Here is a 26,109-nt window from a genome sequence, read left to right as displayed (position 1 = left end):
AGAACATTCCTCCATGGATTAAATCCTATCTTGATATGGTTTGAAACCATCTAGGCTAGAACAATTTAAGTAAATTGTCATAAAAGGACATAAGAAAGGACTCGACGAATATAGGGAAATAAAGGATGACTATTTCTACTAACTAATACAATCTCCTTTAGAATTTAAATTTCCTAGATAATTCCATGCTTGGATAATACAAAGGAGATGGAAATATCAGACGGAATTCTTTTACCAGACTTGCACAGGCAATAAAAAATTATTTGCTTACACATGTTGTCTTCAAAGTATTCTTATAGCTTCATTTATATTTGTTTCAAGCAATTATACACTCAACTTACCGCATTGATAACAAAATGCTTGCTTTATCACACAACCCTCGACCGAAAACCTTATTAGTGCACACTTGCTAGCCGTTCAACATTCTCTCAATTCTTAACACACCTTGGTTTTTGTCGATTGGGTCTACCTTTGTGGAATGTCAAAGCAAAGATTTGACAAATCATCTCAAATAACAACAAACAGTTTGTTTACATTCTTCCTCCCTATTCCAGCTGCTCGTTTCTTCTTGTGTAACAGATAATCCGTACACACCTAATCTAGTTCTAATTTCCCACAAGTAAGTAACACCCCTTGCCCTTTATCAGCTTCCGAGAGCAATAAAGGCACATTAAGTAGATAAGAATAACTCGATTAGCCATGAGTGATCCGTGTTACAAAGATTTATTGGTGTCTTGTCGTCGTCTTGCTTCGCGTGAATACGGTTGAAAGAATATTGAAAATGTTACCTTCACTGTTGTTCTGTACACTTTTGGGTAAGCTGTTTTAGCTCCATTATCATAAGGGTGCTAAGTTTATGGCCGTCGTCCAAACACCAATTTGAAATCGCGTTTGCCTAACAATTATCTTTACTTGCAGTGCTATCCACTGCAAACTCCGGTGCAGAAGCTAAGGCAAATCTTACAAAGGTAACTTGGGCACATGCAGTAAATGATGCTGAATTTCTAACCCGTGTTCTGGCAAGTAGGTGGCAACATCTTTTGTGTTGAATATCGAAGAAAGTTTGGACTAACATGAAATTTTATTACAGGTGACATTCAGTTCGTCGAAGCGGACATTTCGCTCGGATACCTGAAGGACGACGTGAACAAAGAACATGAAATTCCAATCATGGCTCATCCACCTGCTACGGAATCGGACATTTCACTCGAAACGTTCCTTACCCGCATTTTACAGTACAACCGGGACGTCGTAAAAGACACCTCCAAAGTGAAAGGAGTAAAGTTGGATTTTAAATCCATTGGAGCCTTCGAGGGTTCCATCGATATCATTCGTACCAACTATGACATGACCTCATTTGCCACGTGGATCAATGCAGACATTTTACCAGGACCAGTAGACAATACTGCTACTATTCCAGTGGATTCGACTCGCTTCTTTGCCGCTGCTAGACGTCTCGGTAAAGCTACACTATCAATCGGATGGACCACTCGATGGGGTGCGGACTTTACGGATGGCTTGTACACGAACCCCCAGGTTGATGCTATGATCGATGCGATTCGCACAAACGCTATCGATAAGGCTGGTAACCCCATCACGTTCCCCGTGAGAGCAGGAATTGTGGCGAACAGCGTGAAGAACATGATTCGTTTATACTGCGACTTAAAGGACACGAACGACGTAACGTTCACAATATGGTCGAGTGCAGATGATGCTGTGAATGTTGAGAAGCTGCGTGAATTCATTTTTACCGCAGGACTTGACCGCACATACGTTGATGTGCCGGAAGATTTGCACCGGAAGCTTCATCTGGATGAAAACGCCTTCAGCGATACATGCAAAAAAACGCTCCAAGCGCGATGCTTCGACTAAAGTGCTGTATTTGGCTGATTGACGCTAGGAATGTGAACCCAAACCAGTCGTGTTGTTGGGTCGTGAATTAACAATCCTACTATTTGAGGCACCTAAAGTTCACCTTTGATGTAATAAATGAAATTAAGCAAAAACGTCGCTGAAGATAACTCCACGAAAGAAAGCATACCCGTGTCACTCGAGGGTTGAATCCAAAATGCGCAACTGTCAGTCAGCTGACATACTGAAACGTCATATGCTAGTTGTTTATTGCAAAGTTTTTGTTTATTTTCCCTTTGGATGAAAATACATCAATTTGGTCTCGCTACACATCTCACGGAAAGGTAATTCGGGCTCTTTTACTCGTATTTTCTCTGTTTCAGTATCATGGCGCAGTTTTTAGTGTCTCCATACATAGAACTTTCCGTGGCAGTTTCCGTGTGGTCGGTTGGATCTAATACAATCGGACGGGTGATAGTGGGATCCAATCGAAACTCCAACTCAACAGGCTTCACGTAGTTTGCCTGCATTTCACTGACGAAACCATAGTGAAGTTTCCTTTTAAACACCGGAATTACCATTCGCGGTTGTAGAGTGTCCGTTGCTTTCGGAATCCGTTTGCGTTCCTCTCGTTCGGCCCAATTCCAAAATGTGACCGTATCGTGTTGATGTTTCACGTGCGGTACAATATCTTTCATGGTTGTGGTCAGATAAGGATCCACTAACCTGGCAAATCCTTTGGCGTTTGTGTAAATAACTCCTTTGGGACGGTCTACCGATTTGTTGCAAACTTGTCCGAAGCGGAACGATTCGGCTGGTTGCGCAATGTTACGCGTTTCGTCGGAAGAACCGTATCGTTTTAGAGGTATTTTTACCTCCTGGGCCAGTTTTGGTTGAGAAGATTTGATGTAGTTCAGTCTCTCGGTGCGATGAATAAGGCCAGCCTTATCGTCATATTGTAGTGGAAATTTTTCTCTAAACTTTTCAAACGTTTCCGACATTGGTTTCCAGTTGTACTGTGACTGCAATGTGCGATAGTTTCGCTCGATGTTTGATAGCTGGACCTGTATAACTATATATAAAATGTTTCCATTTAGTCTGTTTAGTTTTATTTTTATTTCGACATTACTTACTTTTCTCGCTATCCGACGACATGTTGGAAACCTATACCCATCGACTATTTAATTGCAATAGCATACTGCTGTTGCGGGTTTTCACCATGACAACCATGTTGCTATGATGTGGAATATACCCCCGTTATTATACATATAGCAAATAAATAAGAAGGCCTAATTTACAATGGTTCAACGTTTATTATATTTTGATCGTGCAGGCAGCTTTTTTGGTGTAGCTCCAGCCTTAAAGATTCTTTTCTTGCGCTGTTTCGAAATGTTTTGAGTATTCCTCATAATTTTCTTTTTAGGCGTCGGTGTACGCTCATCATCAGAATCGTACGCAGCACCATCACCATCGTCTGAGCTGTCATTGCTGACATCCGATTGTAAAACATTTTCCACATTCGAAAGAATTTTGTGTAAGCCATGAATTGCGATGTCTTCGCTCAACATTCGTAACTTAATGTTGAACTTATAATTTTCGAAGCGCAAATAGTTGACACCAAGCTTGTACATTCGTCGCTTTCTATCGCCAACGATGAAACCGAACTGCGTGCCCTGATCGAGCGCCTTCAGGAACGCTGATAATCGAGAACAATCATCCTCCGATGTCGATTTTCGTTCGTCTAGTCTTTCCACCCTGAGCATTATTTCTTCCATAGAGACTGAAATGTAAAAAAGAGATATTTTATCGAAGCTTCACGAAAACAATATTCTATAGCTCTCACCAGTTGTTCCAGCTTCTTGCAGAACGTACAATATTTTTGGTAACATTATGGTGCGGCACAAAATGCTTGTACGATGTTATAGGTTAAACGAGTAATGGATTATTAACACAAACGAAAGCCTGCTTGATCAATGCGTTGATTGTAGGAGCTACTTTGATTTCCTTCCATTCACATTGTTCTTTAATGTACTTTTTTGCGTTTTATCATTGCAGAAAATGGGACTTCCTGATTTACCTGGCCAACCGGAAGATGATAGTAATTTTACAATGGACGAAAATAATACCGTTCATCTGGAACCGATGAGTGAAGATGAAAGCGACAATGAATCGTTCGTAGACGCAAATGGTTATGCCGGTTATCAACCGTTGAATATGGACGAACAGAACCACACGAATCGAAGAACATCTTTGATGGAGGAAGATCTAGAACCTGGTACCGGAGAAGGTGAACACGCTGGAGTCGATGCTGGTAGTATCATTAATGCGGAATTTCTGAATGTCGACGTATGGAACGCTCCAAGACCCAATGAACTAAGCATTGAGCTCGATTCTTCAAAAGCAGCGGAGGTAAGATGAAAACAGTTCAAGTTAAGAAGGCGAACGATACATTCGACAACTGAAAAGTTATTAAATTGAGTTAAACATCAATACAACTTTCTTTTCGTTGTCACAATTTGAATGATTTAATTACCTTCCATCACCAAATCATGTTTGTTTGTTAACTAACATGAATAACCTTGTCGAAAGACACGTATTACAAGTCTCTTAGCTGTTGGGAAAGGTTTCCAGCACCAGGATAAAATGTATTACATAATACGGACTACGGTTTCGATTCCATGACACTCATAATTGGTTCTGGAATCACTATCCAGGGTATTCGGAAGAAACTTCAAGAAACAGTCTATTGATTATCTTAAGACATCCACTTCCACAGGCTACGTACGTGCTTTTCATTCGTTTCGGTCTTGGAACATAGTCCTATACCTCCGAAACAGCGCGTGCAATTTGGATTATTCATTTTCATTTCGATCAACCCATGGGACACACTGTCCACAGAAGACGTGTTTGTTTCCTTTGCTCCCATATGCCAACAGTTTCAAGACAAGAATTTATTGCATCCTACCAAAAAAAAAAAAACATTACCCTTTCCGGTTCCGGTACTCAAGGCCAACTAGACCACCCCCGGAACATCACAATGCTCCCAAAGGAATCGTCATCAAATAGCTCGAACCGATGAGACACGTTTTTCATTACCAGTTTCACCTCTGTTCCCGGTTTTTTGGGTACGATTTTTTAATGCTGTTTCCCATACCCGCTCTCTCTCTGTCTCTGTCTCTCTGTGGTGTATTGTGTACCTTTACAGATAGTGAACGTGATGGCCGGAATAAAACTGCCCACCACCGCCGTACCCGACTGGGCCCGTGGAGTACCGGAAGAAGAATGGAAGGAAAATTTACTACAGCGAATTCGCCAACGACAGCAACCGGATGTTGACGATGGATGTAGCACCTCCTTCACGACGGCTAGTGGTAATGCCGCTAGTAGCAGCAGCAGCAGTCATACAAGTAGTAGAAGAACGTGATTTATGCGCCATATACGATTCACATGCCAATAATAGCATCAGCTTTCATTCCCTGTAAACCGCTGCTTTATAATACGCCCGATGCTCTTGATGGTAATGGCGAATTGAATGTGTGTCTTTTCTGCTAAGAAATGTTTGCTGTCCTCGCAAGGAACACTCTCCCAAAAACCGCTCCCCCATTCTCATACCGGCACGATCTCTCGTACAATAAAGCGCACAGACTGCTCATACCGGTGCAGTCGGATCGACGAAACACTGTACCACGCGTGGTATTCTATTTAACGATTTATTTTATGCGAAACATGAATGCCACAACTTCCGATTCCGAATGGTGTATAATAGCATAATGGCACGTTAGTGTTGTGTCATGCATGTGTACCAGGACACCACCGTGTTGTTGTAAGCCCAACCTTCACCACATTTGTACCGTTTAGTCGAATAGCTTGCCGTGATTTGCATTTCCGTTGCACTTCCGCGTTGCGCGTGCCACTGCTGGCTGGCTGGCCGGGTGGAAAAACAAATTCCAACTGCACGCTACCTTACGTACTGTGGTACTAGGGAATGGGAACCGACCTGACCCATGAATGACCACCGGTATGTGCCAAATGGACCGATATTTTCCTAATGCTTTGCATGAGTGAAAAAATTAACGAAAACATAACAAAAACTTTTCACACGTAATTTAACATATCCGTGTGTGTGTATGTGGACGAAAGGAAGTCCTTTTTTCGGTATGGAGCACTCCTTTGAAGGAGGCAGAAGAGAATGAGAAGGGCCAAGGGGTCCGAGATTAAGTGCGACTGATGATTGCTATGCTCGATAGAATCGTCTCTCGGTAGCGCCGGTTTTTTGCGAAACGACCGTAACAGCATGCAAGGTGTGGAGCACTAATTGAATACACGTTGATACGATACGGCCAAACATGCCATGCTGACAATGTTTTTTTTGATGAGAGCTTTATCAAGGTATCGTGCGGAAAATAATTGAGAAATATAAAAATGTATGTATACAGTACAACACCGCAGGACAGGGAGGATTTGGTAAGAAACAAAAAACCTCCATTTCTCCTTTCTTGAAGAAAAGGCTTAAAGAGTAGAGGTACTTTAGATTCCCAAATTTTGATGCATCGTCCGTACGCACGATACTCCCCCGATAAGGTTGGGTTGATTGTTATGGAAAATTGCAGTTGCTTCGATAAAGGATGTATAGGACCAAGGGACCTGGTCTCTCCAATCAGCCAGCACATTCGAACGGCGAACCACACCATCGGTTATCAGGCCACAGCATGCGTCGGGGCGTCAGGAAGCTCTCGCCGTACGAGAAAAACCAACCGGCCGGAAGATGTTCCTAAAACCGGCCCCAAAGCTGCTCCAACTCAAGAGAGAGAGAGGAAGCATAGTGAGAGTTCGTCTAGCCATAACAGAGATCGTTTCAGATAGCGATAGAGTGCGCGCGCGTTTGCCCGAGAGACGAACCCCCCGCGCCAAAAAACCCGAGCAGATTGGTGTACGCGCGTATTTTCAAACCCAGTTGGCAAGGACAAGCGATGCGAACGGTGTGCTTGATTCTCGCGAGTCGCAACCAGTTCGCTTCGGTCGCCGGTCCGTGCTGGGTGGGTTTTTGGCATCCATTTGCTACCACACAACGCTAAGGCACATCTCCGGAACCTGCAAAACTCTCGGTACAGTGAAACAGAGAAAAGGTGTGTGCGTGTGTGTGTTGGCGCGTTTTCACAGTTCTCTGTGCCACCAAAGAAGAACGATACGCATTGTGTGCCAACAGAAGAAAGAAGAAAAAAAACCAACAACGAACTGTGTTGTTCTGTTTCGCGGACATTTCTCCCCCTGTGCGCCTTCCCTTCGCTGTCGCTTTGTCTGCCCTTTCGGTGAGATGCTATACATCGACCCCAAAAAAAAACGGTACCCATGATAAGCGAAGGGAGAGTACGAGATCGCATAAAAGACAAGCGCCACTAGAAAGGAAACGGACGGCGTGTGTGCGAGTGTGTTGATGTTTGTGCAGAGATAAGGCGCAAATGCTCCGGCCAAGAATAGTGTCCGCGGCCCTAGGTGGATGGGAAACCGTGGTTTTAAGTGATTTTTAATCCTCCTCCGTAATACAGCAATACTAAGCTAGTGCGGTCTTATCTTACCCAATCTTCTTGACGATACCGATGCTTGACGATCGGTAATTCAATATAATGTTCCTCGCTTGCCACTCTTCTCGCGCGCCTGATGACATGATCTTCAATCGACCGGCAAGATGTTGAGACACCGGATGAGGATGATCCAGTTTTGCTCTCTACACTCTGTCTACATCCCTGTCCCCGCATTCGATTCCATTATGCTTCCCGCCACAGATGCAATTCCGTTTACTTTTTTTCCTCTTTTTTTTTTTGGTTCAACTTTGCTCTTCATCGCAAACAAATGCCCGGCCGCTTGTGTCTTTTCCTTCTTGCAGCAACATCATCTCTCGCAGCGCAGATCTGTCCGGCTCTCGTACATAAACTTTTTTCTTCAATTTGCTGCTATCGGCGAATGTTTGTTAGTAGATCAAAGTATGCGTAATGTGTATCAAAGTGTTTTTTTTTTTTTGTTTTCGCAAAACACAATTCACTCTGTCATCTTGCCGTGCTGTTTGGTTTGTTTGGTTGGCGAAAACCCCACTTACTGTTTCGCATTTTTTTTTTCGCAGCAAACAAGGGAAAATTTATTCTACCACAGTTCGGTCTCGCCATATTCTCTCCGGCTGTCGTTGTGTGCTTTGTGAATTTTTTCCCCTCAAACTCTCTCTGAGCATAGAGATGCATCAGAGCCAGCAGTGTCAGCAGATGCAGCATCCGATATGCTTCCTCTGTTGGTGACCGATAGTAATGTGTCACACATTTGGCCGTACCGTGTGGTACCGCTGTTATTTCTTCATTGCGTGCCCATTTTCCCATTTGCCGTGTGACAACAGCATTTTTTTTTGTGTGTGTGTAACTTCATCTCGTTGTGTGTTTGTCCACTTTAAATCAATTCACTTTTTTGTTATTGCTTTTGCGTGCTCTTTTCTCCGCATTTCTGGTAGTAGGCTGTGCCTTGCCGAGTTATTGTTCGTTGTTGATTGCTAAAAATGAACTGAAAACAAGTGCAACAGTGTGTGTGTTTTTTATTAAAGCCTTTTGTAGGATGTTTGAGGTAGGAAAAAGGTTTCGTTTTTTCCCTTCACCCTACAATACACCAGGCGGGAAAACATTTCATCATCATCGGGTGAGATATCGCACCGAAACGGCATGGGGATTGTTCGAATGGTCTCCCCCTTTGGTCTCCAGTGGTAAAAACAGTGCATCCGTCCTGACCTGAGTACACACCTCGATTTTTCAACCGTTGCAAAAAAAAAGATATTTCAAAAGCTTCGCAACACAATGCGATGCGCGACGAAAAGTGAAACGAATTGGTCACTTGATCATTTCCAAAACAGAACCATTTTTCGCGACCTTGCAGCTCCCCCCAAAACGCGAGGGTCCGTGAACAAAAGGGGGAGGGCGGGGGAGGGTAGTTTTCGTGTCTTTCTTTAAATCCCTAATATGTGTCTGTGTGTGTGTGTCTTTTTTCTGTTTTCCTGTTTTGGTATTGTTTGCCTTTATATAGCACCGGCAAGTGCGGATTGTGCATGGTTCTGTTGACAAATAAAAGATCGCTGACACAGCAACAGCGTGCGTGTGCGTATACGTGTGTGTACACGTGCGATTTTGTTCAGTTAAAAGTGAAAACGTGCGTTACCATGACATTTTCAACCCGATCGTATTCGCTTTGCATTATAATAAGAATATAATTTAAAGCTTTTTTTAATGTTTTAAATTTTGCGTACTACAGGTGATTTGCTGGATATTGAAAGTCCAAAATAGTGCTGTGTGTTTGTGAAGAAATATATATCCGGAAATCAACGAGAATATCACACACGATCGCGATCAGGATTCAGTAAAAAAAGTATCGCAGAGAAACATATAATTACAAAAAGGTAAGTTACAAAACCCAACATAATGTTGATGGTAAGTAAAAAATACATTTTAACAGATTATACTGTGGATTGTAACAATCCGCAATAGGAAACAGAAAACAATCCTTATTTAGTTGTTTTTCTTGTAAGAATTACACCTCAACTTAACTCCTAATAAATTCAAGTGTTTATCAATGGTTCAGATTGTCGAACCAGGGCGGAATGCTCCAGACAAACTTTGCTCCTTTGTGCGATCCCGGGTTTCCTTATGATTACATATTTATACAGCAATCGTCTACAATTTCATCGAAGCAAAGAAACGCAACGATTGGTTTAAATTATACAATTTGCATACCCGATGGATCTTCTCTCTCCACCCCCCGGGGGGTGTGCAATGTCTATCCCCGCGCCACTAGGCCACGAATTGCTCCACCGTTATGGCACCGTCGTTATTTGTTGAAATGACGAGGAAAGCAAACACACTTAAAACATTTCTAGAACCTCTACATTAAATCAGTTTTTTCTGCATCTCTCTCTTTTGGACAACAATTCGATATTGTGGAGTGTACTTACTCAATAAGTACTGTAGGGAGAATTTACATACAGCAAACGGAAAACAGCTGGTCAGACACCAGAATTGTCTGTTGACGGTAACATATGTTTTTGATTTAGCTCTGGCTCAACTCCTCCAAACCCTTGCCAGCAGGTACGACTCTTCACATTCGCTTCACAGTGCATGCAAGACACCGTAACCATGCCGAAGCCAACACGATCTGCACTTTATGATTGTAATTTACCCAAGGATTCCGTGCAGGCCGAATCTACCGGGAGCGCATTCGTGCTACTGGACCATTTTGTCAACGCAGTGAACATGAACCTTAGGGCGATAGTCCTTGACCACGCCAAGGCAGTGTGAGCTTTCCTTTGGTCCAATGTCACGACCAACTCTGTCGGTTCAAATGCATTGACTTTGAGTGTCCACTAGTAGCCATTTGTATGCAATCTGCTACCAAATGTGTATATACACATTTTCATAATACAATTGCCAATCCCCAATACCCAAGATGATCACATCCGGCCAAGGTCGTCTGGGTACCCATTTCGTGAGGTTTGTTTTTGTTTGTCCTTTTTTTTCCATTTTCCACCCCATTTGCAATTGGTTTTAATTGCAAAATCTTCCCCCACATTCTGCTATGTTATGATACGGACGATAATAATAGTGACGATGACGGTGATGATAATGCAAATAATATTGTTCAGTACGGGCGCAAAGCAGCTAAAGTGGCTGCCCGGAATGATTATGATAATTTGACCGTTCCGAAACCCGTGTGCGAAAACTAGAATCCAGATCCAGAGCACATACCAGCTAGGCAAACAAGTTGCTGCTTTCGCAATCGACGCAAACATTTGGTCGTTATGATACGTTTTCGCCATTTTTTTTTTTGCTCAACAAGATGAGAAAGATGCATATTTTTATGGATTCTTCATGGAATTATGGCCCTGAAGGATAGTTTCCTCTCCTACTCAGGAAATGCTGCCCAACATCCCGCGCGTACTAGAGTTTCGCTTTCTTCAACTGCTGTTTCGTATCTTCGCAAGACCATGACAGGGGTCTTACGTCGATTCCCCGAAGCGTACACTTCGATAACAAAAGCGATACCCTGTGACGATGATGATGACGATGATCGCCCTAAGGCGATTAAATCCACGCTTCCTTCCGTCGTACCCAAGTGCTGTGAAAAACAAATCTCTCATCAACGGAGCTACTGCCGCATCGACACAAATTGCCCTTTAGGATGAGTATGGTGTCTTGAATGTCTGCGAATGTATACTAAGTACACATGGCACAGAGCATCATCCTTCGCGTAAACAAACACGGGCACGTTCCAAACATAAAGGCGAACCAGAAAAGGCGAAGATTCAATACATTTCACCCATCATTTCACTCATGCCTGTGAGGAAGGAACTGTTACACAACAACGGGAAGGGCCTGCTAGTTTCGAGAAATTTGTTTCCCCGCTTCGTCTATTCCCATTCACCCCTTCAACGTCCGCGAGTATACTTGCTAACGGAAAAAAAAAATAAGAAAAAATTTAGTTAGTGACATTTCACTTAAGTTTCCGCTTCACGTACCACACGCTCCAATTCGTGCTGTTTCTTGCCGTTCGCATCAACATCGCGGTGCGGAATGAAAACTATTTATAACAACATTAAAAGCATCAAGTGTCGCATCAAATTTGTTCCAACGCGTACAAACGACGGGAAGGAAATTACTATTCACCCAGGGGAAAAGACATTCTACAAACTAATAAAGATCTTCGCGAACCAGCTAATACGGGGGAGGTGGTAAAAACCTAATTTGATGATCATCTTCGTGCACACGCCTTGTCAAAGTTATCATCCGATTCGAGTTCGGTATTTAACTTAGTTGGATAAAAGTTTACCAACCCGCTGGATGCACAAATGAAATGCAGATGGGAAACTCATCTTGTTTTGCTACAATAATTAGACACTAGATCTATTAGACTTTGTTTCTTTGCTTTTTTAGAATCGTATCGTTTCTATAAGACACGATTATTTAGCTGTTATCGTTAAATTACGATATGATGCAAATAATACTAAGATCTACAAAAACAAAGGTTCCGATGGAAGTACAATGGAGCGCCGATTATCCGGGTACCTTTTATTCGGCTGTCGCATCATCCGTGCAGCTCGGAAATTAGAGTTCCAAAGATTAATGGATATATTAACTGCAAAGTAACTTGCCATTATCGGGACAAGGAATAAAAGCTTCAGTAGGGAATGATACAATTTGCTCAAGTTCGACCAAACAGAACGATTTATATAGCAACGCCGTAACTGAGGAAAATAACATCTTGCTTTAGGAAAAAAAGTCCACCTATTAAACACTAAACACTAATATTCATCAATAAAAAAAGTTGTGCTTATTATCCGTGATATTCGCTTATTCGGCAAAGGCTGAGTCCTGAAGAGCACGGATAATCGGCGTTCCGCTGTAGTTGCTCGGTCAGATCAAAATCATGATGAAAATTCATTAATTTATCATGAGTAATAGCTTTCGAAAAAAACATAGAGCAAATTGTACAACGTATTGCGTGTGCACGGAACAGAAATAAGTGTTATCAAAAGCGAGCAAAATGCATTTATCATGATATGGTATGTGCGTGGAACTAGGTGTGGGGAACTACCAATAATTGCGATAGAGCCAAAGGTCCAACCACAATAACCTAACGTTTATTTCCTCCAGTTTGAAAAAAGTTTATTTAAAATAGTCGAAACTGTTTCTTTGCTTCCTTTCCAATAGTAAGTTTTTAGGGGAAAAAAGGTTCATCTCCTCTCATCTCCGGTAGTTCTAGTGTTAAATCCCACCACTAAGTGTGTTGCCACTTCACTACATCACAAACAAAACTAGTAGTAACCGATGGCGCTATATCTCCTTGTGTTTGACACAGTTTGAACAGTTCTTCAGATTGTTTGAAAACTTTTCAAACGTTCAAATGCTACCCGTTCTGTTCCTGCAGCGTGGCGTTCCGATCGATACACGCTGGACACATTAATTGATCGATAATTTATGGCTCTCCCCTCGAATGAGTCCCAATTCCATTGGTGAATGCAATAATAGTAAGCTACCGTGAGCAAGGTTGCATCAAGCCCGCACTTGCACTGTCCAACTGTCGCTTCTTTGATCCAACAGTGTCCGATACTTCTCAGGAGGGCAGGTCGCTAGAAGGGGAACATCTGCAGCAGTAGGTATGGCGGACGCGGCTATTTTTTAATTCAATTGTACCAACAACGTCTCAATTTGCTGACATTGAGCACGATGGAAAACACTCTCGACGCCCAGTATGCGGTGGACATGATGGAGCAATTGGTTTCGTGGGTCTGGAGGAGAGCAAAGGTCAACGGATGGGAAGGTAAAGATATGGCCGAGGGGATAGTAAAAATTCAACCAGACAAACAATACGGTTTTGCGGTGCTAGATACGTATCACGGAACGAAGATGCGTTCTGCGCGTAAATCAGAACGTCCTCCAGACATTAAGAATTGTACGAGTGGGCAAAAATAGAAAGCCTTCCCAGTGTGGCGCGGTCTTGGAACATTGGAAGTGACCGTACACAAAACGCTAAACAAACGAATAAAACCTCGCCCGAAACCTGGCAAGCTCGAGTCACACATTTATGCTGAGCGGCATTGTGTCGAAACCTCGTGTAAATCTTGATTCCGGGCTTGACACACGCGTCACCGTCCCTGATGGCGTGTTGGTTTTTTTTTTTCTTTCCCTTTGCACCGTCTTATCTGTGACTTGACGGACGGTCACTTACTCAACTTACCTAGAGCTACTTACGCCCAAGTGTTTGTGGCCGATTCTTGTGAACTCTCCGGCCAAGTTGAGATAGTGGTGACGCGAATATTGATTATAATTTCACGCCATGCTCTTTCTCTGTACGGTGTTGGGTTGGGCAATGGAACCGGTCCATATCAGATACGGGTACACGGTAAGCTTTTCCTTATCGTACACCTCAGGCACCTAGGCACCTCAGGATAGCGATGTAATACCGGCACCGGGTGTCGGCTTGTCCAAAATTTCGCCCGAAAGAAACATTTTAAAAGAAGATAGCCTATGTATATGCCGCGCTACACAACAAAATTAAAAACTCATCCATCTTGGTGGAATGATTGATTTTGGGATAGCTTTGGAAAGTTATATCATTCCCCCTGTGGGGGGGCTTTTCCGACTTACATAAGGGTAGAACATGACCTTTCGTTTAATGTGATTGTCGGAACGTGTGTGCCTGCAGGACACCCCCGGGAGAGTGTCTATATTTATGTTTAATTTACGAACATTTTCGTAAGCCTCAAATGGGCTTTTTTCTTCACCTTTTTGCCAGTGCTGCACAACCTTTCAGGCGCTTACTGTGAGGATGGGGCCGGTGAGTTGTACCAAACGCCGTAGAGTCTCGTGTAAAAGAGACCCACATACATACAGTGCTTTCCAACAACACCCTCACCTGGGCTAGAATATCGATTTCAAATAAAACTGATTTTATACCTACAGCTCCGGGTTTTGTACTGTTTGCCCAAAAGCTCGTCTCTCCATGCTTCAGAGGCAAACGGTTTTTTTGGTTCTGTAAAGATTGATCCAATGAAGTTTGTTGCCAGTGGGGCGGGCTTTTTCTTGCTTCAAAACTCACCATAATGGAAGGAAATGAGCAACTCCGGGGATTAGACTGTATGGTGATTTTGGTTGAAAGCAAAACCTTATATTAATTGAATTTATTTATTCCTTTGATTTCATTTAGGTTTCGTGGAGTAGAATAAGAGCTGATAATTGAAACCACATCAAAACATAAATGCGTATTTCGGAGAGATATGATATATAGCATTATTATCCTAAAACCCTAGCATTATCCTAGAACAGTATGTCCGCCGTTTTGTTCCGACCAAACAAACAAACAAACTGACACACCTCCTTTTTTTCACCACCGGAAGAAGAATCAATACGAATGCTTGACTTCCTTCCTCGTATCGAACACCGGCTAAGGCAAACAAACACGATGGCGTAAGGTCTTGAACTCAAACAACCTTGAACCTTGGGATTATGTTAAGGACGATTAGTAGCGACACTGTATGTCGTGAGCTCTTGGCACAGTTGGGACCGACCACATACTCCAACTCCTCTTGTTTCCCTGTTTTTTGGAGGGTGCTTTTCCTAGACGTGTTTACTATTGCAAAGCGATCGTTTTCCATTAACTAATCAATCATTTATAGGTGCTGAGGGATAATACCATAAACGTATCACTTTCCGTGCCATCATAATCGAGGAACCAGTGGGCTACTCAAAAATGCCTGAGCTTCATCCTCGATCGCTGGGAGTTCTTGGACGACGATTGGAAAGAATTCAACCCCGTTTGTTGAGGCCCTTACCATAATGATAAAAAGGATATACAGGCCCATAAATGGCCCATCGGGAAGGAGGTCTGGACAAATTTTCGGGACCACCATCATCGACGGTCTAATGGGATCCATCGTTTCGTGGTACCGAGACGAATCAATAAAAAATGTGAAATTCTTTAGCACCCTATTCTAAAGGCGGCTCACGCGCACGGCTGAGAACATGATAATTGACTTTGATTCGCGCCCAAGTGGATCCATTGTTCGCGTAATGTTGGAAGGCGCAAGGGTGTTTGAATCGGTGTGGCAGAATGTGTGAAGTGTATTGCTTTGTAACGGTCCTTCTTCCACCCCGTTAGATAGGCGATTCGCCACACCGAACTCCGTTCGTATGATAACGTGACGGCTACTCCGCGCTCTTCCATTCAACTCCACGTGCAAATGGGAGTTAAACTGTTTGCCGACCTGCCATGGAACTGGATTTAGATACCTTTCGGTGAACTTCCACCAGCTCTGCGTGTACGTTTGAGATCCATTGATGCACATTTTCCCATCAGCCGTCTACCGGTCGTTTGATCGATTAAAACCCAAACTTCAGGGAAGGATATACCGGACCGGGGTGCTGTAAAGAAATTTCATTAAACGGCATCACGCAAACAACACCATTGTGTCCTTGTGTGTTCGCTCGCTTGCGACAACAACGGAAACAGCCAAACAGATATACAAAATAAGCCGCAAACACTAGTGATCGCCAGAACGGTTACTAATCCGACGACGAAGTAGCTTAAATTAACACCTTCCGCGAAAGAGTCGTGTCTCTCTCTCTGGGTGCTATTTTTAATACTTTGTTAAATATTAAATGTACACAAAACGAACGGTTTGGATTAGAATGCACGCTGCTTCGTCCTTGTTTTGTGGCGTTCCAGCTTCAGCAAACACTTCCCCAGCAATTGTATTTTTGTTTTTGCCGAAGTCGTTCTACGCAGCAATGGAGACGTTGGTGATATTTATAAAACTCATAATTGATTTATAATCTTAGCACGGTGCTAATCGGCATGATTCAATTCTTTGAACTGCCCATGGCTCCCCCATCGATCGATCACGTTTCGGCGCCATTAGATGGATCATGAAATTAAGTTCAGTGGTCGGCAAAGTTCGATATTTTGGTTCATTACTAAATAAAGATAGTGATCACGTATAGAGTTCTTATAGATTTCCAAAATAAGATCCATTTTCAATTCTATTTCTATATATATTTTTGTGCGTTTCGTACTCCGTAAATTATATTATATCTCGTATAATAAAGATCTTTTTATTTACATTTCAGAAAAAATACCCTTCAACCCGACAAGCCTAGGGGAAAATGAGCAAATGATCTCGTGTGGCAAAGCATCATGTCAACTTTTACTGTGTTTTTATCTTTAAACACAGTGCTCAGCAGCAATCTGCCAAATTAAAAGATGTATCAGTAAGTATTAGTAAGTTTCCCTTGCTGTGGACCGTGTTTTGGGTGGTTCGTGTTGTTTGTTGGGTTTTTTTTTCTCGTCAGTGATAAAACGTCCAATGCCACCATTTCCGTGACCAATTTGATTCCAACTTCGATTAGCTAAACGTTTGGACTTATGGGGCAAATGATGGACATCCTAGCTAATTAGTGTTATTACATTGCCCATCGGAATGACGAACGATTCCGCTGCTGTCGGATCAAATATTTATCCTGCACTTAATTACCATGGAGTGCCATACTCCGTCGTCTTTCCTCCTAATTAAATACGCACTTTGTTTCTTTCTTTTCTTATCTTTCTCTGCCAATGGTGGTTGACTTTCTTTTTCTTTCCTTTTTCTTGTTTTATGACCACCAGTGGAACAAGGCATTCTAGCATCAGCAGTACCGACGCCAAAAACTCCAATCTATCAGCGCTACACAACCGCCCTACAGAATGACCCCCGGTGTTCACAAGAGGTAACCTGTCTCACCATTTCCATTGTCCAAACAGCGATATTCATCAATCACTCACGCGTGCCACGCGCCATCCACATCTTGACACCAGCCAACACCATCGAGATTGGGTGATTATTAATTTCCAAACAAAGCGCCACTAACCGGGCTGACCACCCGGCTGACAACAACTGCGGAAGGCCGCACGGTAATGGTGGCGTTAACTGCTCATCAAGGATCCTCTCCAGGACGCCCCTCAAGACGCCCACTTACCACAGGTTGGGTTTATGTGGTCGCGTTTGTGCGAACAAACACAACCCGGGAAGAGAGTTTCTTATCGGATCAAATAATGTCTAACGAGTTACTTCCGCACGAGAGCTTGTGGAAGGGTGCTCGCAAATTGCACGATGAGGTATTGCTTCCGGAAGCCGTAGCCCCAACGGCAGCAGAGTTGGAGGATGGTTTTGCACAACGTCCATAATTTCCAACACCTTAGCTTCCATTAGCTTAGACTGGTGGCTCGACACTCTTGTCACGATTGTGACTGCATTGCGTAATATTCGGTGAGCGCGTTAATCGACACACTTTATTTTCGCTTTCCAATCTACACACAACTGGTAGCAAACTAGGGGACACGTGTCACTACGTAGAAAGAAAATTAGCATTACATGGGGTTTCCCCATTTCGTTTTTTTCGTAAGGTGTACAAGAAGTACACCTTTCCTGAGGCGTATTGGAAGTAAATTCCAGAGCAGAAACTCTGGTACACTAAGCTCTGAATTTACTTTCGGGCATTAATAACTCGTTCTTTTACAAAGAAGCTTAACACATCGCATATCAAATCTTGGAACTATAAACTCCAATGACCCAACCGAACACGTGAAACAGCTTCATGCCAGATACTGAATACATCTATTCTCATGTTTGGTATACTACGTGTAACTTAATTTTTATACCTTTTTGCTTCAAATTTATTCCGATTTCATACCATAAAATATCATAAAACTTGCAACTTACCCAAGAGCCGGCGTCCAAGTCCAAAGGTTGAGTGGCCTGAATCCCAGCATGAACCAACGTTCTTAGACGACTTTTGTTGTTATTCAAGGTTTAGCTACTTAACTTTCTGCCCATTTTGGCCTCGATCGAACGTTTACTAGTCCTCACGTCTAAAGCTAGAACGTTGGCTCTTGGCCTATGAATATTTACCAGCCAATGCACGAAAGAAAGTATGAGTGGAACTAGCATCATTATTGCTGCATAATTACAAAGCTGTACGCTGTGTAGCTGGGTTCTGGTCCGAAAGCACAAACTTCAAAACTTTAGGAAAGGAAATACCTACCGAATGTGAGCACAGCATGTGAAAAAGAACTATTTCTGTTGTCCCTCTTTCACATCTAAATCCACTTGGTTTAATAGATGAATAACTTTTCTACCCACCCAATCTCGGTGCAGTATCACTAAAATCACTAGCCTTCCTATCAACCATTCAATTACTGTGCCATCAAAATCACAAACACATTTAGTATTCACCTTTCTTCTTCGTCTATTCCGACGAGTAACGAATTCCAACACCTATTCATCAATCACTCATCGATAAACAACTTGTCCGTCATACAGGATCCTTTACCCTTGTTCAATCCTTAACTCGATACTGACTTCGGCAGAGAATGTGTATTAATTTCGTTTAAAAATTTACCTTCTTTCTACCTTTCTTTCCCTCTCCACGCTCGTAATTGTTCCTTCCCGGATGTCCTGCCGGTGGGTGGTGGTTGAACCGTATTCTGCATAAATGGTTTCTTCCCCATTGCGACTTCTGGAATGGACGACGGCATTGGCAGGTAGCGCTAGGCAGACGCATCGGCCTGTACCGGTTCTGTGGCGATATCGGACGAGGCAACTTCTCGCGTGTCAAGCTCGCTGTTCATCAATTAACCAAAGGTGATTATTTCATTTGTAGTTTCCCTTGGGCGATGATGAAGCCCCGATACCACCGAGTGTTTCTTCCTTTCACCATCATCATCCCCTCAGTCCTTAAGGGCAGCATACTGCCTAATGAGAATCGTTAACCCTCCCGTTCAGGGAAAGCCATATGCCGCCAGGAGGAAAAGGATAATGAAAACGTCCCAGGAAGAATGCCATAATTGTGATTTAACATGAAATGAACAGATTTTGAGCGCTCTTTTCACTTGTATCCTCACTATTCTTTTCCCCATTTTTTACCACTATTACGAACTTTACTGCGTCCTACGGCAATATGACGGTGGACCGGAACGTGTCTTAATTTTCTCCTCCCATGGCACGATGTTGTCACTGCAGATAAAGTCGCTATCAAGGTAGTGGACACCAGTCGTTTAGATGCTAAGGCACTTCGCATGTTGTCGCGCGAGGTAAGCACGCTTGAGTGTGTTTACCATCCATTTATTCTAAGGTAAGCACTAATTTCCTTCCGAAACCAGCGACCAGCGTTAAAAAAGGGCTTACTAATGATGCGCATTTTGTCATATCACTTGCAGACTGTTCGAAGTGATAGAAACATTGGGAAAGATTCATCTGATCAGCGAATGGGTGCAAGGCGGTGAACTTTACAATCGCATCACGGAGGTTGGTCCGCTCAAGGAACCGCACGCTGCACTGCTTTTCCAACAACTGCTACTGGCTGTGAAGCATCTGGTAAGATGGAACCAAAATGCCGTCGGGACGATGGCAACATGTGTTAATGCGATCCTCACTTTCCTCTCTGCAGCATAGTTTAGGTTTCGTGCATCGTGATATCAAGGCGGAGAATGTGTTACTAGTGAGCGAAGAACGCATCAAGCTGGCCGATTTTGGCTTCAGTACTCAGCTGGTAAACGGACCGTGGCAACATTTGGATACGTTTTGTGGTTCACCACCGTACGCCGCACCGGAGCTGTTCAGCGATGATCACTACATCGGAGGACCGGTCGACATCTGGGCACTTGGAATATTGCTCTACTTCATGCTGGAGGGCTGCATGCCCTTCAAAGCGCCAACAGTACCACTGTTACGGACGGCCGTGCTTAAAGGGGAATTCGTCATCTCCACAAGCCTGAGTGTGCCATGTTGTCGTGTAATTCGTGAGTAGTCTGATAGCTTTAGTACCGTCTTGTAACGCAATACTAAGCTTCGCTTTTTTTATTATTTCAGAACGAATTCTAGTTCATACACCATCGCGACGACCCACGATCGAGCAGCTGTTGGACTGCCAGTGGTTCCGATATGCACAGGATCATGCCAGTCGCCTGGGAAGGGTGAACCAACATCATCAAACCACCGTCGGCCAAATTCGAAACCCCAACAATGTTCCTAGACGAAGGCGGAAAAAGCTGTTCTGGTTTTTTCCTGCGCCTCGCGATCGCCTCTCCTCGCCCGAATCAAACGCATCCAGTCGTGATAACAACCTTAGTGCTGCCAACAACAATCAGCGTCACCGTAATCATCATCATCAGCACCATCGGCACCAAACAATAACGTCCTCCTCGACGAAATCATCGTCCTCACGAGACGAGCGCCTAGCCAATCCTCCCGAGATTCCCAATTTGCGTACGATCGCTTGCAGCACCAAGCGGGCGGCAAGTGTGCTGGAGGAAAACTATCTGCATCCGCTCAAGCCGGATCCACGGGGCACGGCTGATGCGACGGACACCACATTTGTCACCGAGCACCATCTGCATCATTCCCATTTTAGCAAGGATCTATCCAACGATGTGTCAAATAATAATAATGATAACAATAACGCTAACGGTGCGAATAACTACAATAATCAACTCACCAACGACCCGGCTGGCGGAATTAATGGGAACCGTAAGGAAAGTGGCGCCAGTCAGGAGAGAAAAACGCGTCGATTTTCCTTCGGCCGAACACTGAAGAAACGCATCGGTCCCATGGAGTTAGTGTCGGCGGAAAGTTTAACGGGGCCCGATAATGCATCACGGCCCAATCGTATGATAGATCTGCGCGAAAAACTGCATCGAACGATTGACGAGGAACATGGTCGGTTTATGATGTACCCGACAACGACCGTTTCCTCCGAGGGTAATCGACATTTACATCCGCTGGAAATGGAAACACGCCGCCTTATGAAGGCTCTCGGTATCACCGGAGACATGATAGCGCGCGCGGTAACAAACGGACCGCGCAGTGACATCATCGGTGTGTACCGGATCATAATGCATCGTTTACAACGGGAGCAAACGAGCGTCCGGTTAGCAACGACTAATGGAGGGGCCTACGAATTTCTCGAGTTGAAATCAATCAATGGGACGACGCATTCCGGTTCCAGTGCTGGGCGCAGCGGACCGAACAGTGGAGCAGGACGCAACACTGCCAACAGTCGGCGACATATCGATCACAATCGTGGAAGGATCTGTGCCATTCTTTAAACATCTAACGAACGGGGCCATGTGGTCAGGTCCTTACCACTGTTTCCCGCTAATGTGATAATCCTGATGGGATTAATTGGAATCAGTTCAACTGCTACTAGTTACTATCCAGTCTCGTAACGTACCATTTCCAGGCAGAGAGGCGAGCTGAAACTGATACTACGGTATCACTAGTGTTGCACTAGTAGACCACCAAAAACCTTTAGAGGATAAAGTAATATTTTTAGAAGAAAATAACATTGTTAACTGTTAGTTTTAGTGTACTCCGGTTGCATCCTGAATCGTCAACCGGTAGCTTCACCAGATCACCAGACGCAGCCAAACGGAAAATCGATGTCTCTCTATCCGCTCGCTTTCCCACCTCCCCGACGACGTGGCGGGAGCATAGAAACAGCCTAAAACTTTTGTAACCCCCCCGAGTCAAATAACATTTTGCAAGGACAAACCAATTTAGTAATGAATCGATGTTAGGCTCTGTGGAGCAGCCAACCGTATGGACTGTGCTCTTGTGTAGCTTTAATATATTTATTTTTCATAAACAATCAAAACTCGCTAAAAGTTTTAGGTAAATCAGAAAAAAAGACATGCATCGTTCCCAAAAATCCTACGCAACGATATGGCCGGTGTAGTGCGATATCAAGTTACTCGTTGTGTCTGTTGTTTTTATTTCTATAAACAAATGATCAAATCATACTAAACGTGTAATAAAATATGCAACATCGAAGCGGTATAAGGTCAAACCAGAAACAAATATACAAATTATTGTAAACATAAGTCATGGGTTTCGTTTCGATCTCTCGTCGTACTGGGAACGTTATTTATCACTAAAGTAGGTACATGTAACCCCAAGAACTCGTTCTTACTTTGCGTATAATTGCCTTTCAATTTACAACACAAAACACACATGTTAATAGTTATTTAGTAAACTTTTACAATCACTACGCATTCACTAATTTTTCCTATGCAAGTTTGCAAAATTTTGAAATTTTTTTAACCAAATTTGCGAAGCGCACGCCCACTGTACTTCTGTTTTGCCACTTTGACGTGAGCAGCAACTGTCATCACTAGCTGTCATTTCACTGTCAAGCAAAAGAGCTGCATATTCGAGGAAAAGAAACACAATTTGGTTAGTGGAAATTAGAGAAGTGCAACAATTTTGGTGCATTTTTTGTAATTTATACATTGCTTAAGTGTTCTGTGGTCGCCAAGAACGATTGCAATCCCATATTTTACACGGGTCAACCCTCCCCGTATGCTAGGAATCGTCGGTGTTCATCTCTGTCGTTGTTGCCTTCGCAATCATTAGTCACGTCAAAATATTTCCTTATTTTCATTTTTTTCCTTTTATCGTGCTTTACTTTCTCTGGTTCGGGTGCTTTATCGGAACTGGCCAGAGAGTATTGCGGAAAACAGATTACACGCACGTCGCCGATAGCTCAGCGGTGTGAAAATAAAAGTGAACTGATCTGCAAGTTGCGTGATTTCTTCATCTTCGCACACGGAAATATCGTGACTGTTTGAGCTAAATTCTTAGATAGAATCGTGCAGAACACACTGTCTGACCTAGAAGAACTGTACCTGTCCTCGATTTTTTCCGTTGCTTGTGCCTCTGAGTGGGATTGGTGGTGCGAGCGTGTTTACGTGTATTTAGCTAATCATCTTCGTTCGAAAGAGTCTGTGATACGGAAGTGACGCATACAGTATGGTAAGTACTGCAAACCCCGTAGCGAAGGCAGGGCGGGGCGCTTTCACGAAAGTCACTCGAAGCAAGTCGCGCTGATATCCATATCATATTTACGCTTTGGAAAATGTTTTCTTTCTCGTTCGATCGTGGGCTTTTGCATGATCTTCGCAGACGGATCAACAAATGGATTGTGCCCTGGATCTGATGCGGCGCCTTCCTCCACAACAGATTGAGAAGAATCTTATCGATCTGATCGATTTGGCACCGGCACTATGTGAGGATCTGCTGACATCCGTGGATCAACCGCTGAAGATAGCGAAGGATAAGGAAACGGGCAAAGACTATCTGCTGTGTGATTACAATCGCGACGGTGACTCCTACCGTTCGCCCTGGTCGAACACGTACGATCCGCCACTGGAAGATGGTTCGATGCCATCGGAACGGCTCCGCAAGCTGGAAATCGAAGCAAACCTTGCGTTCGATCAGTACCGCGAGATGTACTACGAGGGCGGCGTGTCGTCAGCCTACCTGTGGGATCTTGATCATGGATTTGCTGGTGTGATTCTGATCAAAAAAGCCGGCGAAGGCAACCAGAAGACGAAGGGTTGCTGGGATTCAATACATGTCGTCGAGGTGCAGGAAAAGAGTTCCGGGCGAACGGCGCACTACAAGCTAACGTCGACCGCTATGCTGTGGCTGCAGACTAACAGACAGGGCTCCGGTACGATCAACCTTGGTGGAAGCCTCACCAGACAGGTAAGATGCGCACCCGATAGCACAATAGCATACGGCGGGGTTGTACGGCGTCCTAGTTTGGCTTTGATGTCTGGTTGAAGCGCAGAAGTTAATTTTAAACTGCGTTCACGTGTGAACGAACCTTAAGTGTGTGATAGGCGCCTAACAGCAGCGTGAATGATCGCATCATCGGTCACTTGTGTGACCCACCGTGTACGTGTACGGAGAGAAGCGAAACAGAAAGAGACAAAGCGAGGGAAAACAGAAGGATGAGATTGAATGAGTGTCGCATTTTTGTTTGCTGCAGCAGACTGCGCACCATCCGGATGATAATGCCGTATTGTCATTGCACGCATTCGTAGCGTTGTTTATTCATAAGCCGCTGGTTTACTTTCACTTTGCGGACGATGCGTCGGTCAGTGCCGTAATGCATATGGTTTGGTTGTTGTACAACACTGAACGCGATACCAAGTTATGTCGCGAAATGTTTTATTAATGGCCCCGCCGCTGTGTTTCATTTGCAGATCGAACAAGATGCCCCTGTGAGCGAATCCAGCCCGCATATTGCCAACATCGGCCGTATTGTCGAAGACATGGAGAATAAGATACGTAACACGCTAAACGAGATTTACTTCGGCAAAACGAAGGACATCGTAAACGGGCTGCGAAGTATTCAGTCGCTGGCCGACACAAATCAGCAGGCGACGTTGAAGAAGGATCTAGCGGCAGCGCTGCTACGGCGAACTGGCAAGAGCGAGAACTGAACGCGCGCCAGTTGATCATCCTCCGGCCCTCCCATAGCTCGACGAACTCCAACAGTATCAGCAGCCAACAACACCACAGCATCATCACCAGCACCATCATCGTCATCGCCGTCGGTCGTTGTGTTTATCGAGGCATTTTCATCATATATACATTTTTGGTTTGCCTATTAGTTTACCAATGGCGGTGTAATGTGAAATCGCTCTTATTAGGATAGAAAGATAAATGAAAACAGACATTTGCACAATCCAAACATAAGCATTCGGGACTAGGGAAGCTCGAAACGATTATGGCCGCATGTCACGAACATGGAAGATTCAAGGGCTACGTTGGTTTACAGTGTAAGACGGCGGAAACTAGAACAGGGCCAATGAGCAATTCTGCATTTGCTTCGAAAACAAAAACCTGCACCGGAAACGAGTGTTGTTCAGTTAAAGCCGAGTGCACGTAGGAAAATCTGTTTTACCGACAACTTAACGCCCTCTTTATTACAATTAACGTAGTTTACTAATAGCTTAAATGAAAGAGTTGGCTAATGCATTCGGTGTAGCAAGTCCGTACAGGTTAAATTCTTCAGCGTGTTACAACTAGCATCTTTCCATGCTATCCGTTCAATCGAGAAACGGATACGGCAACATCATAGGACACCAGAGGACTTCCTTGTAGCTTACAATCGCCCTATCATCGTTCGCCCTCCAGGTGGTTCATTTTTTCATGTCTTATTTTTGCGCGCTAGGCGCAGTACGTTGGAGGTTCTTTTTTATGTACTTTTGCACCCATGAAGCAGACGAGTGTATTAAGTGTGCATGTCGTCGAGCCCGGGGGCTGACACGATTGACCGAACTTTCCCCATCCCATCATTATGTAAATCCGTTCGGTTAATGTCCTCTAAGAATAGCGCAGTCCTTAGCAGAAGGACAAGAAGAGGATCCGTAGGCGTCAGTAGTAACGATGGTACTGTGGGAAAATAATTTTTATATTTAAACGAAATGAGCAAATGTACGAAATAGAACGGTTCACACGAAAAAACCAATAAAACTAAATTCAAAACCAACCTAATCGTTTGTTCCACTTCGGTATTCGAAATAAGTCCATGAAGTTTTGCGTAAAAACGTAAAAACCAAAAGATCTTCTCCAAATACGAAGTTTCGCAACATTAACAATTAAAATTTACTAAGGCTCATTTTTGCACCAAGTTTTGCCTATAACTCGGTCGGTATCCAACGGATCGCCAATCTTTAAACTGTGGTCGATAGATGGCACCTATGGCTACATTTTCTTCTTAGACGGCCATGCTCTCAGGTGTCCGTGCCAGAAGTTATTCGAGGAACCAAGTTTCTTACCCTGTTGAGAAAATGTAAAATTTTCCTCATTTTTGCACCAAGTTTTGCCTATAACTCGGTCGGTATCCAACGGATCGC

General features: G+C 43.7%; 5 protein-coding genes across 8 annotated transcripts in view; 4 read left to right on the top strand and 1 right to left on the bottom strand.

The window, feature by feature from the left end:
• Positions 1-6,212, top strand: part of LOC125763377 (uncharacterized) — a 43,374-nt gene extending 37,162 nt beyond the window's left edge. The window contains exons 6-7 of the mRNA XM_049426488.1: positions 3,907-4,260; positions 5,057-6,212. Coding sequence (XP_049282445.1) covers positions 3,907-4,260; positions 5,057-5,275 — 573 coding nt within the window. The 3' untranslated portion in view covers positions 5,276-6,212. The remainder of the gene's footprint in view (positions 1-3,906; positions 4,261-5,056) is intronic.
• Positions 460-2,006, top strand: LOC125763541 (protein FAM151B). Of its 3 annotated transcripts, XM_049426821.1 has the most exons (4): positions 460-619; positions 772-815; positions 919-1,023; positions 1,091-2,006. In XM_049426821.1, the coding sequence occupies exons 2-4, from the start codon at positions 782-784 to the stop codon at positions 1,870-1,872; spliced, it is 921 nt and encodes a 306-aa protein (XP_049282778.1). In that variant the 5' UTR covers positions 460-619; positions 772-781; the 3' UTR covers positions 1,873-2,006. The 3 variants fall into 3 exon arrangements, with proteins under 3 accessions (XP_049282778.1, XP_049282779.1, XP_049282777.1); XM_049426822.1 differs by lacking the exon at positions 772-815 and having other exon boundaries at positions 465-619; XM_049426820.1 differs by lacking the exon at positions 460-619 and having other exon boundaries at positions 639-815.
• Positions 2,115-3,836, bottom strand: LOC125763578 (uncharacterized). Its single transcript, XM_049426892.1, has 3 exons — positions 3,695-3,836; positions 2,985-3,631; positions 2,115-2,923 (listed from the first exon to the last, which is right to left on the bottom strand). The coding sequence occupies exons 2-3, from the start codon at positions 3,004-3,006 to the stop codon at positions 2,211-2,213; spliced, it is 735 nt and encodes a 244-aa protein (XP_049282849.1). The 5' UTR covers positions 3,007-3,631; positions 3,695-3,836; the 3' UTR covers positions 2,115-2,210.
• A 3,025-nt stretch (positions 6,213-9,237) lies between the features above and the next one.
• On the top strand, positions 9,238-22,281 carry LOC125763418 (probable serine/threonine-protein kinase DDB_G0280133). Of its 2 annotated transcripts, none has more exons than XM_049426610.1 (8): positions 9,238-9,277; positions 16,497-16,637; positions 17,032-17,132; positions 18,946-19,045; positions 19,424-19,535; positions 19,621-19,777; positions 19,851-20,202; positions 20,273-22,281. In XM_049426610.1, coding segments are annotated over exons 2-8 (2,058 nt in total). In that variant the 5' UTR covers positions 9,238-9,277; positions 16,497-16,636; the 3' UTR covers positions 21,508-22,281. The 2 variants fall into 2 exon arrangements, with proteins under 2 accessions (XP_049282567.1, XP_049282568.1); XM_049426611.1 differs by having other exon boundaries at positions 16,497-16,647.
• A 290-nt stretch (positions 22,282-22,571) lies between these two features.
• LOC125763558 (F-actin-capping protein subunit beta) lies at positions 22,572-25,742 on the top strand. The gene is made up of 3 exons (XM_049426855.1): positions 22,572-23,212; positions 23,363-23,947; positions 24,451-25,742. The coding sequence occupies exons 1-3, from the start codon at positions 23,210-23,212 to the stop codon at positions 24,688-24,690; spliced, it is 828 nt and encodes a 275-aa protein (XP_049282812.1). The 5' UTR covers positions 22,572-23,209; the 3' UTR covers positions 24,691-25,742.
• Positions 25,743-26,109: the final 367 nt, after the last annotated feature.

Source organism: Anopheles funestus, chromosome 2RL, assembly GCF_943734845.2.
Source record: "Anopheles funestus chromosome 2RL, idAnoFuneDA-416_04, whole genome shotgun sequence".
Taxonomy (NCBI): Eukaryota; Metazoa; Arthropoda; class Insecta; order Diptera; family Culicidae; genus Anopheles; species Anopheles funestus.
This window is presented reverse-complemented; position numbering and strand designations above follow the sequence as displayed.